This window comes from Rhinolophus sinicus, chromosome 4 (assembly GCF_057876585.1).
Source record: "Rhinolophus sinicus isolate RSI-liver-muscle chromosome 4, RSI-T2T, whole genome shotgun sequence".
In the NCBI taxonomy this organism is placed as follows: domain Eukaryota; kingdom Metazoa; phylum Chordata; class Mammalia; order Chiroptera; family Rhinolophidae; genus Rhinolophus; species Rhinolophus sinicus.
In genome coordinates this window covers 463,118-477,206 of record NC_142504.1, presented here as the reverse complement: position 1 = coordinate 477,206, position 14,089 = coordinate 463,118, and the positions used below count along the sequence as shown (strand labels likewise).

At 57.6% G+C, this 14,089-nt stretch overlaps 2 protein-coding genes across 32 annotated transcripts in view; one reads left to right on the top strand and one right to left on the bottom strand.

Annotated features, from left to right (window-relative positions):
• Positions 1–1,602, top strand: part of CAMK2B (calcium/calmodulin dependent protein kinase II beta) — a 67,845-nt gene extending 66,243 nt beyond the window's left edge. For all 31 annotated transcript variants that reach the window (XR_012489407.2, XM_019731652.3, XM_074312116.2 and 28 more), the window contains one exon: positions 96–1,602. The gene's annotated coding sequence lies outside the window, so the exon portion shown is untranslated. The remainder of the gene's footprint in view (positions 1–95) is intronic.
• Positions 1,603–4,866: 3,264 nt separating this feature from the next.
• On the bottom strand, positions 4,867–14,060 carry YKT6 (YKT6 vesicular SNARE protein). Its single transcript, XM_019731660.3, has 7 exons — positions 13,810–14,060; positions 10,493–10,575; positions 8,863–8,963; positions 7,848–7,952; positions 7,566–7,631; positions 5,714–5,815; positions 4,867–5,136 (listed from the first exon to the last, which is right to left on the bottom strand). The coding sequence occupies exons 1-7, from the start codon at positions 13,911–13,913 to the stop codon at positions 5,101–5,103; spliced, it is 597 nt and encodes a 198-aa protein (XP_019587219.2). The 5' UTR covers positions 13,914–14,060; the 3' UTR covers positions 4,867–5,100.
• Between the last annotated feature and the right edge of the window lie 29 nt (positions 14,061–14,089).

Genomic DNA, 14,089 nt, shown 5'->3' with positions numbered 1-14,089 from the left:
GGGTGCGGGGTGGGCCCACCTTGCACACCGCCTGGTGGTGGGGCCGGTGGGACCGCGGCTGCAGGGAACTGACCCTCCGCCCTCGCCCTTTTCAGAGCCGAGGGACTGGTGTTCGGAGCCCAGACGCCCCCGGGCGCGTGGCCTGCCTGTCGCATGTTTGTGTCCGCCTCATCCTACCCCCGGTGACTGTGTCTGCAGAAAACCAAGACCAGATGTGATTTCTTTTTAAAAACAAGAATGACAATGACAACCACACAAAAAAATTGATGTCGGATGAAAGGGAAAAAAAAAAACTAAACCAAGGAAAAAGCTGTAAAGATGACTGGCATTTGTGGGGCTTTGAACCGACTGGCCACTCCCACCCCAGCTCCACGTGTCTGTCTGCTCCTGGCCTCAGGGACTGAGGGCCGTGTACCTTTGCACAGGCCTGTTGCCCCAAGGGGTTTGTTCAGTGGCACCCACCCTCAGGCGGCTGTCTAGGCCTGTGGCTGGTTGCCAGGAGTGTCAGGTGTCACCTGGGCAGGGAGCACAGCTGCTTCTTTCCCTTCCTCTTCTCCCCGCATGGATGGCAGTGCAGAGGCCCCTGCCTGCCCTGGGCTGGCTGAGCTGCGAGGGGCACACTGTACCCTGACTTGTGACCTGCAGAGAGGACATCCCAGGGCTGGCCTCCCTGCTGTTGGGGGGCCTCCCCCCGCCAAAAGGGCGTGGGTTTGAGGCCCCAGGGCTCTGTCCTGATGTCCTGATGCAGGAAGGAGTGGGGTCAGAAGGCGGGGTGGCTCCCTGGCCCCCACGCCACAGCAAGGCTCCAGGCCTGTGTCGGCTCGAGTGGCAGTGCTGCGCCTGGAGCACAAAGAAGGGGACAGAGCTGACCACCCGCCAGGCCGCAGTGTGTGACGGGGGACCCAGAGGTGGGGAGGAGGCGGACTGGGCTCACCTCCAGGTCCCCCTGCATGGTAGTGGGGCGCGGGTCGGACCAGGCCCGATCAGAGGTGTGGGACCCTCCAGCCCCAACACCTGCCCCCTTCAATTCACATTGTTTTCAACAAGGATTTTCTTTATCTTCTCTCACAAATCAAGCCGAGGGAGGGGCACAGAGGGGGAAGAGCACACGGGATGCTATCTGCAGGGACTGTCCATCAACAGACACTGGTGTGGACACGCCCCTGCCTGTCCACAGCTGTGCTCAGCACAGTTGTCCCCACCCAGGGACACGGGTGAACACCTGCCAGGCTCCCTGGGCCTTGGCGGCGAGCAGCAGAGCTGGCCGTGGACAGTGTGGCCTGGCCACCTCCCCTCCTGGGACCTCCTCCCTGCCTCCCCCTCTCCCGCCGTCTCCACAGAGCTGCCTGTCTGGGTTAATTTGGGGATTTTTTTCTGGGGGATAGTTCTTTTGCATGACCCCCCATGAGCAAGCCACACCGGCTCTTCTAGCTAAATGTCAGGTTGGGCCACCCTGCCAAGGGTCGCTGCCCGCGGTGCTGGCCGGCCTTTCCTTCCTCTCTTTTTGCTGAGTTTCATTGTCTTTTCTTTCTGAGCCTTGTAAGTGTACAAAAAATTATTTTGTTCTGTCTCGGGAAGCTGCAAATAAAACAGGACAAACTAGCTCAAGTGCAGCAGGCTGCTTTATGCCGGGACCTCCACCCACCCCACAGCCCAGGCACCTCTGCCACGTGGCCCCCAGCTGCCTGGCCAGCTGCCGCAGCCGAGTCCACATCTTCTGAGCAGCCTCAGGTCACACTCCGACAGCTGCCCCATGTGGCCCCACTGGTCCCTCCGCTGCGTTCAGGGGATATGGGAACCGAAACCAGCCCCCAACCCCAATGCCCCCAATCACACCAGTCACCACTGTGGCCTCTGAAGATGAAGCTGGGAGAAGGCCCAGGACCATGCTCCAACTGTCCTGCTGTCTGTTCCTCCACCCATCCGTTCCACCTGCCTGTTTTTGCACCTAGTGGCCACAGATGCCTGGGCCCTGTGCAGACAGCACACAGGCCAGCATGGATGCCAGACACCAACATCAGGGACAGCAGAGTGGTGACCGCTGGGATGCAATGATGGCAAGACAGGCAGTGACGGCCAGGGAGGCCAAATGACAGGAGCCTGGAGTGAAGATCTGGGGACAGGGACCGAGGGCGCCCCCGCCAGGCCCTCCCTCTGCAGCTGCCTGGCACAGCATTCCCGCGAGACACCCAGGCCTTTCCTGCCCTGGGGCTCTGCCCCTGGCCTGCCCCTCTGGGGGGATACATCACCCAGCTGCCCACTGTAGCCGCCAACATGGGGACACACAAACTGCCGGGAACACCTTCAGCCTGTGCCAGCTGTTAGCACTGACCACATGGCTACATGACCACGTAGCCACTTGATGGCATGGCTGTGTGACCTGTCTGACCACTTGGACACCCAGTCACCCGGCCCTAAGGCCATTTAATCTCCTGGCTGCACACACTCAGGCCCCACTGGGCGAGGGCAGTGCCCTGCTGGCCCTCTGCCCTCCCAGACGGACAGAGCAGCCCTGCTGATGCCCCAGACACACTGGCGCGTGGACACGGCGGCTTGCCGTCCCCAGCCCCAGGCCCTGCTGCCTGTGGAGCCTTACTCGCCTCGTGCTTTCCTGGGAGACATGCCCACCACAGGATGAGACACTGCTAAGGCAGGCCTCCTCCCCCGGCCTCGGCCCCTGGTGGCAGACACCTTCGCACGGACTGCACTTGGCAGGTGTTCTCAGGTGTGTGGGCAGGAGGGGGGGCTTCGCCAGGCAGCACCGAGAATCTAGGACAGACGCCTATCAGCTGTAATCAGAGGAGACTCCTGGCCAGGCCTCCCCCAGGCAGCCCCCCTGTCAAGCCTGAGCCAAAGTGGGACATCACTTACCCTGGCACATGGGGCAGGCCCCCCAGGTAGGGCCAGGAGCCATGGGCAGGTGGTCAGCGAGGGCCTTCGTTCCTTTTTTTCTCTTTTTTTAAACGTTTTATTGGGGAAGGGGAACAGGACTTTAGTGGGGAACAGTGTGTACTTCTGGGACTTTTCCAAGTTAAGTTGTCCTTTCAATTTCAGTTGTGGAGGGCACAGCTCAGCTCCAGGTCCAGTTGCCGTTACTAGCTGCAGGTGCCCACCATCCCTTGCGGGAGTCGAACCGGCAACCTTGTGGTTGAGAGCCCGTGTTCCAACCAACTGAGCCATCTGGCCACCGGAAGGTGAGCGGCAGCTCATTGACTTCATTCTAGTTGCGGAGAGTGCAGCTCGCTGGTCCATGTGGCAATCAAACTGGCAACCCCGTTGCCCAGAGTTCGCATTCTAACCAACTGAGCCACCCGTCCACCCCCCCACCCCACCCCATTGGTCAATTCTAAGTAGCACCTGCTTTGGGCAGCGCCAGCCGAAGTCCCAGAGCTGCTTCTGATTCCATGGTCACAGTGAGAGCATGTGATGAGCCAGAGACAAACAGGCTCTCTAGTGTTTGCAGCCCCTCTAATGGCCAGACTGAGCTCATTCCGTCAAGAGCCACTCCCCAGCCTGCGAGGCCACCCCCACACGCCCCAGCTCCCTCACCAGGCTCCTGCTTGAAGGTCAGAGGGACAGGAGGTAATAGGACCCCAGAGGAAAGGGCCCCTGGCATCCAACAAAGCGCAGGACCATTTTGGAATTTCAAAAGACAATTTTATCCAGATAGGAAGGAACCTCTCAAACAAAGTTAGGCAGCAATTAAAATACACTTTGCCCAGACTGAACATTAGAACGGGAAATGCCGCATGGGGCCTGAGCCAGCTCCACCCACCCTCACTCTGCTCCCCAAATGCACACCCCCACCTGCCCCCAGTGCCTCCCCATCACCCTGCAAAGCACCACAGTCAGCTGCGACCCAACCCTCCGTAAGCGGGTCAAGCCATCTCAGGTGCCAGTGAGCAGGCTGGGTCTGCACCTTGCGGGGGCCTGGAAGGCACCAGAATCACACGGGTAGGCCATCTGCCAGCTAGCCAGCAGTGCCCAGAGGAAAAGGGAGGCTGGCAGGTAAACTTGTGAGTGCCAGGGGCCTTGGAAGTCGTGCAGACTCCACCGCTGGCCCAAGAAAGAGGAATCAGGGCTGCTGACACTTCCAGTCGGGGCAGTGGGACCATCCTAGTGTGGCAAGAGCCCGCACGCTCAGCGACAGAGCCCCGAGGACGAGACCCCCGCAGGTGCCTCCCGGAGCCAGTCCGAAGGGCGCATCTTGAGCTCGTGTCCTCAGGCAGCACAGCTGGGCACAAGGAGGCAGCTTGGAATGCAGCAGCAGGCCCCAAAGGGCCTGGAACCTCCTAGACCACTTTCCAAGGCCGGGCCTCCTGCTGCGGAGTTGGGGGAGGGGACTCAGCAGCTCCAACTGGGGGTCGGGCGGGGGCGCTGACTCAGACCACAAGTGGGGCACTGCGAGTCCTCGGGTCGGCTGGCACCTGCTCTTGGTGCCCAGTAACGGTGGCCATGGGAAAGGCCACTGCTGACACACGGGCCCCAGGTGGTTACCGACCGTCTCAGTGCCAGAGGTACAGCTGTGAGCCAGATGTTCAAGGCCAACCTCCACGTCAGGGCATCTTGGTGGAACTTTGTGGAAGTCAATTTCAGTGGAAATGCAAACCACGTCTCAAAATTTGTGAAGCCCAGTGACTGTCACCGCAGCCCTGGCCCTGAAGCGCTGGCCGGTGACCTGCTTGTCTCATCCCCCACGGCAGCCCCGCGTGTGTGCTGTGGCCCTAGCCCCGTGGAGTGGTACCACCCCCTTACTGCAGTGCTAACACGGTTAATGTACGAGGAAACCCAAAGGCTGACGAGACCAGCAGAGCTGGTGCTGAGCGGCAGGGCCGCACCAGAGTGAGAAACGAGCCCATCACCATCTGCAGGACCCACGGCGAGTTTATGTGTCATCAGGCGCAAACACATCTCGGGGGGCCTCCAATGTTTTCAAAAATTACCAGACATGTGATACTGAACGTTCCCCACCCCCAGGTCCCTTCCATCAGCCAACATGAAGGATGAGTCTGGCCCCAGTGCGGGTCTCTATGTGGCGGGAGCTGTTGTTCTGGCAGGAATGGCGGCGACTCTGCAGTGCGGGGCCCGTGCTGGCAGCGGTCACATAACCGCACAGCACGAGTTTTGTTTCCGGGCCTTGAAAGAGAGAGGGAGGGGCTAAGGAGGGCGCCGTACAACCAGAGCACTGAGTGGGACGGGAACTGGAACCCAAGGGGACAGGACACCTGCCTGCCCACACCCATCAGTGTGGTCAGGAGGGAGCCTGGTACACAGACAGGCACCTACGTCGGGATGGCTGCCAGCCCTGGTGATGTTTCTTCTGAGAACAGAGCAGGTTCATGGGGCCGTTACCTGTGCTCTCGCTTTCTGTCCAGATGCTCCAACCCCACCGCTACCTCCCTCCAAGGCACACACGAAAGCAAAGGTGTGTGGACCGACCAAGTTCCCTCAGTCACCACTGTCTGAACAGGGACACACGCCAGGGTGTTCGAACCCTGAGAAAGGGCGAGGATCACTGGTGGGCAGACAGCAGGAACGAGGGTGAACCCCAGGAGCAGAACCTGAAGAGGCCTCTGCCCTCCCGTGGGGAGCCTGGAGGCAGTGGGGACAGGGCCTCTGCTTGCTTTTGCTCCAACAGCGCCTCTGCCCTCATCACACGATCCAGAAAGTTGCGAGGCAGATGCGGGCAGAGGGGCGGCGAGCTGGTACGCACCGTTTTGTAGAAGGCCTTGGAGTGGATGCCCAGCACCTCGGACTTGGACACTAGGTCATCGATCTTCTCGCCGCGCTCCAGCAGAGACTCCATGGTGCTGTGCTGTAGACACACGATGCCCTGGCTTGAGCAACAGCGGCCCCTCCAGCCGCGTGGCCACCAGGAGCCCTGGGCCCTCCCCACACAGCATTGCACGTGCGGATGCAACGGGACCTAGTGACCTTCCTGGGGAACCTGGAAGGTTCTTACTGGGAGAGAGCGTTTCCCACCAACATCTGCACGGCACAGGCTGGGAGAACCGCACTCCAAGGGGAGCACTTTTGTGCCCCTGGACAGAGCACGTCCACATCCCTGAGAGCACCTATGTGGAAATCCCAGAGTACCGCGATCGCAAGGAGGGGGAAGGGACGGAGGCCCCGGCCAGGGGAGCAGCAGCTTGCTTACACACTTACACGCTCACACACACACACACTCATCGCAAGAGCCCCTGCAGAGTGAGTACGTGCACCCGAGCATGCACATGTGAGAAGGTGCAGAGGAGGGGCAGTCCCTGATGTCCACACGGCCGCGTCCCCCAATCAGCACTGGAGAAGTTAACTGGACGAGGGTACGGATGGGATGACAGGGAGTGTGACCAACCACCTGGGTCCCACTACAGCCGCCAGAATGGAGCAGGTGGCCAGGACCCCTCTCCCACCCCATGGAGAGCAGGGAAAGGAGGTGTCCCCGCTCCGTGTGGCCCACATGCTCAGAATCTGAAGCAGCAGTAGGAAGACAGGCTTGGGGACAAAGCACAGAGACACGCCTGACGACTTTCAGCCCCAACCACGTTATCTGTAGTGTGGACTTCGCATGGAGCCCCCGGAGGCTTTTCACAGAACACATGCTGCCCAGACCAGAGTCCAGCCCCAGGGACGCAGACGGACACGAAAGCCGAGCCAGTGTTGGAGGAGAGCTTCACATGGGGGGCGGGGTTTTTCCGGGCACATTTTCTGTGCTTTTTAGCAGTCACATAAGGGCCATTAATTGCCAGGCCCTGGTATTAGCGAGGCAGTCTGTAAAGATATGTTTGCCCACGAGGGAGTCAGGGAGACGCGGAAATGCGTAGTGACGAAGCAGTGACCCCTGAAAGGGCCTGGCGTAGCCTCCAAGCACTTGAGAGGTGTGAGCGTGCGACAGCTCCATGGAGTCAAGCAGCAGAGGGCACGTGCTTGCGAGGGGACAGGGTTGTGAGAGCATGCCAGAGCCCACACTTCCTCCTGCAGTTCACTCGAGCTGCTGCAGGGCTTTAAGCAGAATCGGGATAGCTCGATGACTACCGTCTGGTGGGCGCGAAGTGAGGGGACCAGTGAGAGGCAGAGGCCACAAGGACCAAACCTGAGGTGAACAAAAGCTGCTCGTGTGCCAAAGGTAGCTCAGAATGACAAAAAAAATTTTTTTTAAGTTGAAGCAGCAGTTACAAAGCAGGACATTTCTGATAAAAACGTGTGGTTCCTGACAACTCTGGGCCTGAATTTACGAAGTGGGGTGTGCATCAGCCTGCCTGCCACCCAGAGTCCACACAGAGCACCTCCCGGGTGAGACAACCTAAGATGGCACCAGGGGTCGGGGGCAGAACCCAAGAACTCAGACTGTCCCAACTGGAAGTGCCCAGGGAGCGAGAAGGGGGACAGGGCCAGGCTGGTTCCCAGCTCCGTCCCTCGTCCCTAGCTGCTAGCTCTGAGGCCTCCGACGCACGGGGAGAGGGCCGCCCCACTTGCCGAAAAGCGCTGACTGCCATGAACACAGTGCCAACGGAGGACTTCCTCGGCAGCAAACCTTTCCGCCCCTCATTTCCGGGACTCGGGCTTACCAGGATGATCTTGGTCTCATCTAGTTCGGCCTGCACTTTACTCATGGGGTCGGCTTCTCGGGGATTCTAGGAAAAGAGCCAAAAATAAAAACGACGGCAGGACCTGAGCAGCCCCCTTGAAAACAAGCTGAGCACCGAGGGTGTTGGACGCACACATCGGAGCGGAGCCTGCCTCGGAAAGCAGGGCTGTCGGGAAGACACCCCGTGCCCGGCAGGCAGGGGAGCTTCTCTGTCTCACAGGGCTCGGGGCCACACAGCCCTCAAGGCTTCCTGACTCCCTACCTGGTAGGTGCTAAGGTAACCATCCAGGGCTGTGTAGTGGATGGACGCAGGGCAGCCACTGGGCCACTCACTCCTGTCGACCTGCTTGGAGAATTCGTCCAGCACCTGCAGGACAAAGGAGCTTGACAAGAGCCAGCCAAGGCCCAGGGCGGAGGCAGACATGCTAATGGCAAAAGGGGCATCTGGGCTCAAGTGGCCCAGTTTCCGGGAATTAGAAACAAAGTGTGCCCAGCAGAGAACCTCAGCTGGCGAATGAGGAAAGTACTAGAATTTTAAACTAGAGTCCACTTTATCAGGTTACAAACTTCCACAAGAAAGGGGACTCGCCCTCTCACTTTTCCAAAGGAAAGTGAGACCCTTGGATTTCAGCAGCCACCAGATTCCATGTGCTCGTAAGTGTATCAGGCCGTCGGGACAAGGCACAGCCAGCGCCTTCAGGAGGTGGCAGTGATACCACGTGCAGAGACGGAGGTACCACGCCTGTGGTGGCACCGACCCACACCAGGAGGGCCCCGGGACGGCAAGATGTGTCCAGAGGGGGCTCCTTGAGCAGAAGCAGAGCAAGGAGGACCCGGTGTGTAGGGCATGGTTTGTCGGAGGGGAAGCAGGTCACCAGGGCAGAGCTGGTCTGTGTGGCTCAGAAGGAAACGCACGTCACACGACTAAGATGGAAGCAGGAAGAGAGCAGCTGGAGGAGTGACCAGGGGCAAGGGCACAGCCTCAACCGACCAAGACCCCATCCCAGAGGACAGATGCATTGACTGGGGCAGACGGGGTGAGTCACGGTGGCACCAGGGGCATCAGCCTGGACACCGGTGGGATGAGGGGCATCAGTCAGTGCCACGGAGGGAGCCTGGGCAGGCTGCCAGACTGTCTCAGTTTAGGGCGAGGAGAAAGCTGGAAACGGGCTGATTTGGGACACACTGCTTCCCGCCTTCTGCCTCGGGCACTGCCATCACCCCAGCCCCAGTTCACTCGTCCACCCAAGTCCAATCCAGCCAAACTGCAGACTCACCTTCTCCAGCAAGGTGAAAGCTACCCGGGACGGGTACTCACTGTCAGCAATGACCACTCCTGAAAGACTGTCATTTCGCACGTAGACATGGCACAGATATTCTAAGGGACACACAGAGAGGCACATGAGGGCATTAGGCTTTCTAGCCCCCAAAGCAGTCAGAGCATCACCACGCCGGCCGCCTGCCGTGTGGGTCAATGAAGCCCCTGTGAGGAGGCCCAAGGAGCGGCTGTGCCCAGCGGAGCACACGCAGGACGCCAGCATGGCCCGACAGCAAAGCCAGGCTCTGGAGACGCCAGCTGCCCCCGCCAGCGGGCCCAGGCGCCTTCCCGCGTGCGGCGCTGAGTGCCAGGTCAGGCTCGACAGCCTCCCAGGGACAGCAACCTACCAGTACTCTGCTCCCAAACTGAAGGGACCCTGGGCAAGCCGAGCAGCCCCCGCTTTCTACAGCCCTGTGAGAGTAGCCCCAAGTCAGGAAGTCACCTCCCTGGGCCTCAGGTTTCCTTGTTACAGCAACCCTGCCTGGACCACTCCATTTTGGGGAGGGGTAGAGGCACAGGGGACAGACTTGTCGAAGCAAACACTAGCAACTGCCGGCTGGGCTCTGTGGTACTACTGTAAGGCATCCCGTTATCAGAATGTACAGTTAGACAAGGGCTTCTGCCAAATATTCCCAATCAGCGGGATTAGTTTTTGTCACTTGGCAAGGATTCAGAGATGACACAGCTAACCTCACCCCCGGTAAAATGAACATAAGGATCAGCGCTGATGAGTAAGAACCTTCCCATAAGACTCTCACCTAGAAGATTCAGATGCTAAAGAAGGAAAACAGATAAAGGAGGAGAGGGAGACGTGACCCCGAGACAGAAAAGGGCAGATACGAGTGGGGCTGAGGGTGGCCTCAAGGGCTCCTCAGCGACACTCTCCACGCCGTCCTCAACGAGACGGCAGGATGAGGTCAAAGTACGCACAGCACAGAAGCCGAGGAGCTGAGAGCATCTGTGAGAGAGGCCACTGGGCGGCAACGGCACACATGGCCTGAGGACAACAGAGATCGAAACATCCACGGACCAACTGCAGTGTGGGCTGCGAACAGCACAGGCCCTCACGCAGAACACACATTCCAAACAGACGTTGGTGTCATCGCACAACCCCTTCAAGCCGCGTGACCCCAGGTCAGTGCAAGCTGCAACGGGCGGGGTTTCTGCCTGATAAAGTCGGCACACACCTTTCCCGACCTGTCTATAATATATGCGCCTCTAAAATGATTGCCTGAAAACCCATACAGGGAACCTGAATAATGAAGAAGAAAAACTAATGTGTTTTCAGGTTCCTGGTCCAAATCTAACAATATTACCTCAACAGGGCCAGCTGGAAATCCTTTTCTGAGATGTCTACAGCTCTGGGGGGCGGGTCGCTATTGCTCCAAGACCCAAATCGTAAGTGAACCCAAGCTTTGAACAAGGCAGCTTAGGGCACCACGGGAAAAGTGGGGGGAGAGAACAAGCCAGCAGAGCAGTGAGGTCCTGGTAGCCCTCCCTCCCCATCCCATGGCGACAGCTCGTGCTGCGCCGGGCAGCCTGAGGCGTGGTGGCTGGCCCCGCACTCACAGACTGGCAGGTCCTCTTACCTTGTTCTTTGACAGAAGCTCTGCTGCCTTTAGCTGAGCGCTCCACAATCAGTTGACTTGTGAAGGTCATGAATTCCTGAACACTAAGAAAAACAACACAGATTACCTACTCACGTCACCTAGTCCCCGACATGGAAAGTGACCTCTGAGCTTAGGCACTAAAGAGACATTGCTCCTTGGTTTCTACCTTGTCCCTCCCAACCTTAGTAACAAATAATAACGTTCTGTCAATGAACACAGATACAGATCATTACAAATCATTGCAGCCACTCAAACCACATTTGTATGCTACCCACTTCCAGACTTCTGGGCGCTTTCCACAGGCTAGAGTCAACGTAATGTTTTGGTCAGAGTATGATGTGGGACATAGTGGCAAAGCAGAGGCCAGCTCTTGGCTCTCCCGGCCCCACCAGCTTCCAAGAAGCAGGACAAATAAAAACTGCACTGGAAAAACACAAGTGGCAAAACTGTTTGGCAGATGCACAGCCAGTTATGGCTGCAGCTACACACCAAACACTGCAATGCGACAGCCGCAATGAAGGCTGGGTCATCCATGGCTCAAGCCCTGGGCACTCTGGACGGAATGGAGCAACAGGTCAGCCGAGACAAAGAAGTGGGCAACGGCTGGTGCGAAGGTCTAGGGGGAGGGCGAGATTTGTCGTGGGCCACATCACGCCACTTCGGCCAACGCCAGACCACACAGACAGCAGTGGTCCCATAAGAACCCCAAGAGAATTCACAGTGAAGGGTTTAGCAGAAACTTCTGCAGGTCTCAGTAAGCTCCTCAAAAAGTTTGAAACCATGGACCCAGCATTGTAAGGGTTTCGTGATGCTTTATCTGCTTATAAGCAAATCTATGAAGAAAGAAAGGGAGACGGAGAAAGAGAGGGGGAAACTGAGCAAAGCACCACAGACACATTTGTGGAAAGACTGACACCCCTTCAAGGAGAGCCTCAGGCAGGCCGTTCCAGAAGGCAGTGCGGTCACGGAGGGAAATGGCAGCTCCATGCATGTCACTGCCCTGAGGCCTTCCAGCAGGAGAAGTGGAGGCAGAGACAGCAATACTGACGACCATGACTCAGTGCTGACCGAGACTAATGTGTGTGTTTGTCTTAGTTTTTAACAAAGAAGTTAAAAAGTAAAAAAACAATTGTTACAGAAAAAACCTTATTGAATAAAGATATAAAGAAAATACTTTTTAGAGCTGTACAGTGTGTGTTTAAGGTAAGTGTTCTGAGAAGGATGGGCGGCTCAGTTGGTTAGAGCGCAAGCTCTGGGCAACGGGGCTGCGGGTTCGATTACCACCAGGGCCAGTGAGCTGCGCGTCCGCAACTAGAATGAAGTCAATGAGCTGCCGCTCACCTTCCGGTGGCCAGATGGCTCAGTTGGTTGGAGCGCGGGCTCTCAACCACAAGGTTGCCAGTTCCACTCCTCGACTCCCGCAAGGGATGGTGGGCTGTGCCCCCTGCAACTAACAATGGCAACTGGACCTGGAGCTGAGCTGCACCCTCCACAACTAAGACTGAAAGGACAACTTAACTTGGTAAAAGTCCTGAAAGTACACACTGTTCCCCAATAAAATCCTGTTCCCCTTCCCCAATAAAATCTTTCAAAAAAAAAGGGTAAGTGTTCTTACAAGAGTCAAAAAGTTTAAAAAAGTTATGTTTATAAAATAAAAAAGTTAGAATAAGCTAACGTTAATTTATTAAAAAAAGAAAACATTTAAAAAATAAATGCAGTGTAGCGTACGTGTCCACTGTGATAAAGTCTCCAGTCATGCAAAGAATGTCCCAGGCCATCATACCCAGTCCCCAACCCCCCCCCCCGACTCACCCAGAGCAATGTCCAGTCCTGCAGGCTCCATTCCTCGTAAGCACCCTGTCCAGGTGAGCCGTTTTTTATCTGTTGTACTACATTTGTATGGCACCTCGTCTGTGAGTAGATGTGTTCAGACGCACACTTACCAACTGTGCGCCACTTGCCTACAGTAACATGGTTCATAGGCTTGTATCCTAGGAACAATGGGCTGCACCATCCAGGTGTGTGTCATTTCCTGTGATGTTTGCACCACAACAAAATCACCTAACGACACATTTCTCAGATCGTATCCCCATCGTTAAGCGACACATGACTGTAATCCCTTAGAGAAATCCTTGCAGTAAAACTAAAAGAGACAGAGCTGAGAACAGGACTGGAATTAGGCAAAGGAAGAACTGCATTCACTGCGGGAGGCTGCAGACAGGCCCCGAAAAGCTGGGGGACCATGTGAATGTTTTAAGCTTGGGGTTTGGTCATCCTGAGGCAGGAAGCATGGACGTGAGGGGACCTTATGAGAAAAACAATGAGCTCAGCAGCAGGACGTGTTGTTTCCAGACACCAGTGGAAACATCCCTATAGTACAGCAGTGGTGTCATTTAGAACTGGCATGGGGGTCACAAATAGTAAGGCTCAAGTCCCCCAGTAGAACCTGAGGATCCTCCGCAAACACAGGAAGGGAAAACAAAGAATCGGAGTGAGCCGAGCTGGCACCGACACAGAAAAGCAGCAACGCAGAGCAGAGAATGGAGCCGTGGTACAGAAACAAAGCTGAGTGTCAAGAAGACACTTCAAGACTGACCCAAAAGCAACACAAACTTTCAACAAAATAACAGAAATTGTGGGTCTGCCAGCAAGCCACTGCCATGACTAACGAATCAGCTCCACTGACGCAGTGCACACAGAACCCAGACTCTGCAAACGGACGGCAGATTCCAGGAGACCTGGAGACCGGGGACCCCAGAACTGACTCTGTGGGCTCCTTGGCCTTCTGTGCCTGAGCCACGAGTGGGCTGCAAGTGTCTGTGATGCTTCTAATACCCTCTTCTCGCAAGTAAGTGCCCAGAAACGCTTCAAAGCTCGAAGCCCTACAAACCCCACGCTTCCTTCCGAATCTTCGGAGCAGAACGCGTCCGTACCACTGGACCCCAGCCATGAAACGTGTACAACGTGGGTTTGAGTCCTGGCTGGTTGCCGTGGAGCCTGCAAGCCCCACCAGGTCCCACGACCGCGGCTCTCCAGGGGTGGCCCCCAGGCTGCTCGCTCAGGCCCACGGCCCGAGGTCCTGCTTCAGAACACGCACTGCTGGGCACCGACCTACCGGCGCAGGAGCCCGGGGAGTCTGCAGTCTCAGAGGCCCCTGGTCGTCGCTTGACGACAGAACTGCGAAAACCGCTGAGTTCAGGGCTGTCCTCTGAACGGTACCAGCGTGTCTGCGAGCGCCAGGATGACGCCTCGGAGGGACGCTCCGCGGACCCGGGCCTGCCCGCCGTCGCGCTCACCTGGACCTCTGGAAGAAGCTGAAGGACGACACGTCGTAGGCGGCTTTGAGCAGCACCGCCTTCTGCTCGGCTTTGTAGAGGACGCTGAGGCTGTACAGCTTCATGGCTCCGCGCCCCCGGCACGCCCGCCCGGCCGCTCGCTCGGCCGCCGACCGGCGAGCAGCGAGCAGCGCGGCCGCCGCCCCTCGAGACCGCCGGCTGCTGACGGGTCCGACGCCTGCTTCCTCCTCCGGGCTTGGGGCCCACTTCCGGTTCCGGCCAGGGACGCTGCGCGCGCCTT

Excerpts from the sequence above, each read along its gene's own strand:
- YKT6 (XM_019731660.3), bottom strand. The coding sequence starts at position 13,913 with ATGAAGCTGTACAGCCTCAGCGTCCTCTACAAAGCCGAGCAGAAGGCG. Across the intron at positions 10,576-13,809 it reads AGCTTCTTCCAGAGGTCCAG|TGTTCAGGAATTCATGACCT; the intron begins GTGAGCGCGACG and ends TGTTTTTCTTAG. Across the intron at positions 5,816-7,565 it reads ATGAGACCAAGATCATCCTG|CACAGCACCATGGAGTCTCT; the intron begins GTAAGCCCGAGT and ends GTGTGTCTACAG.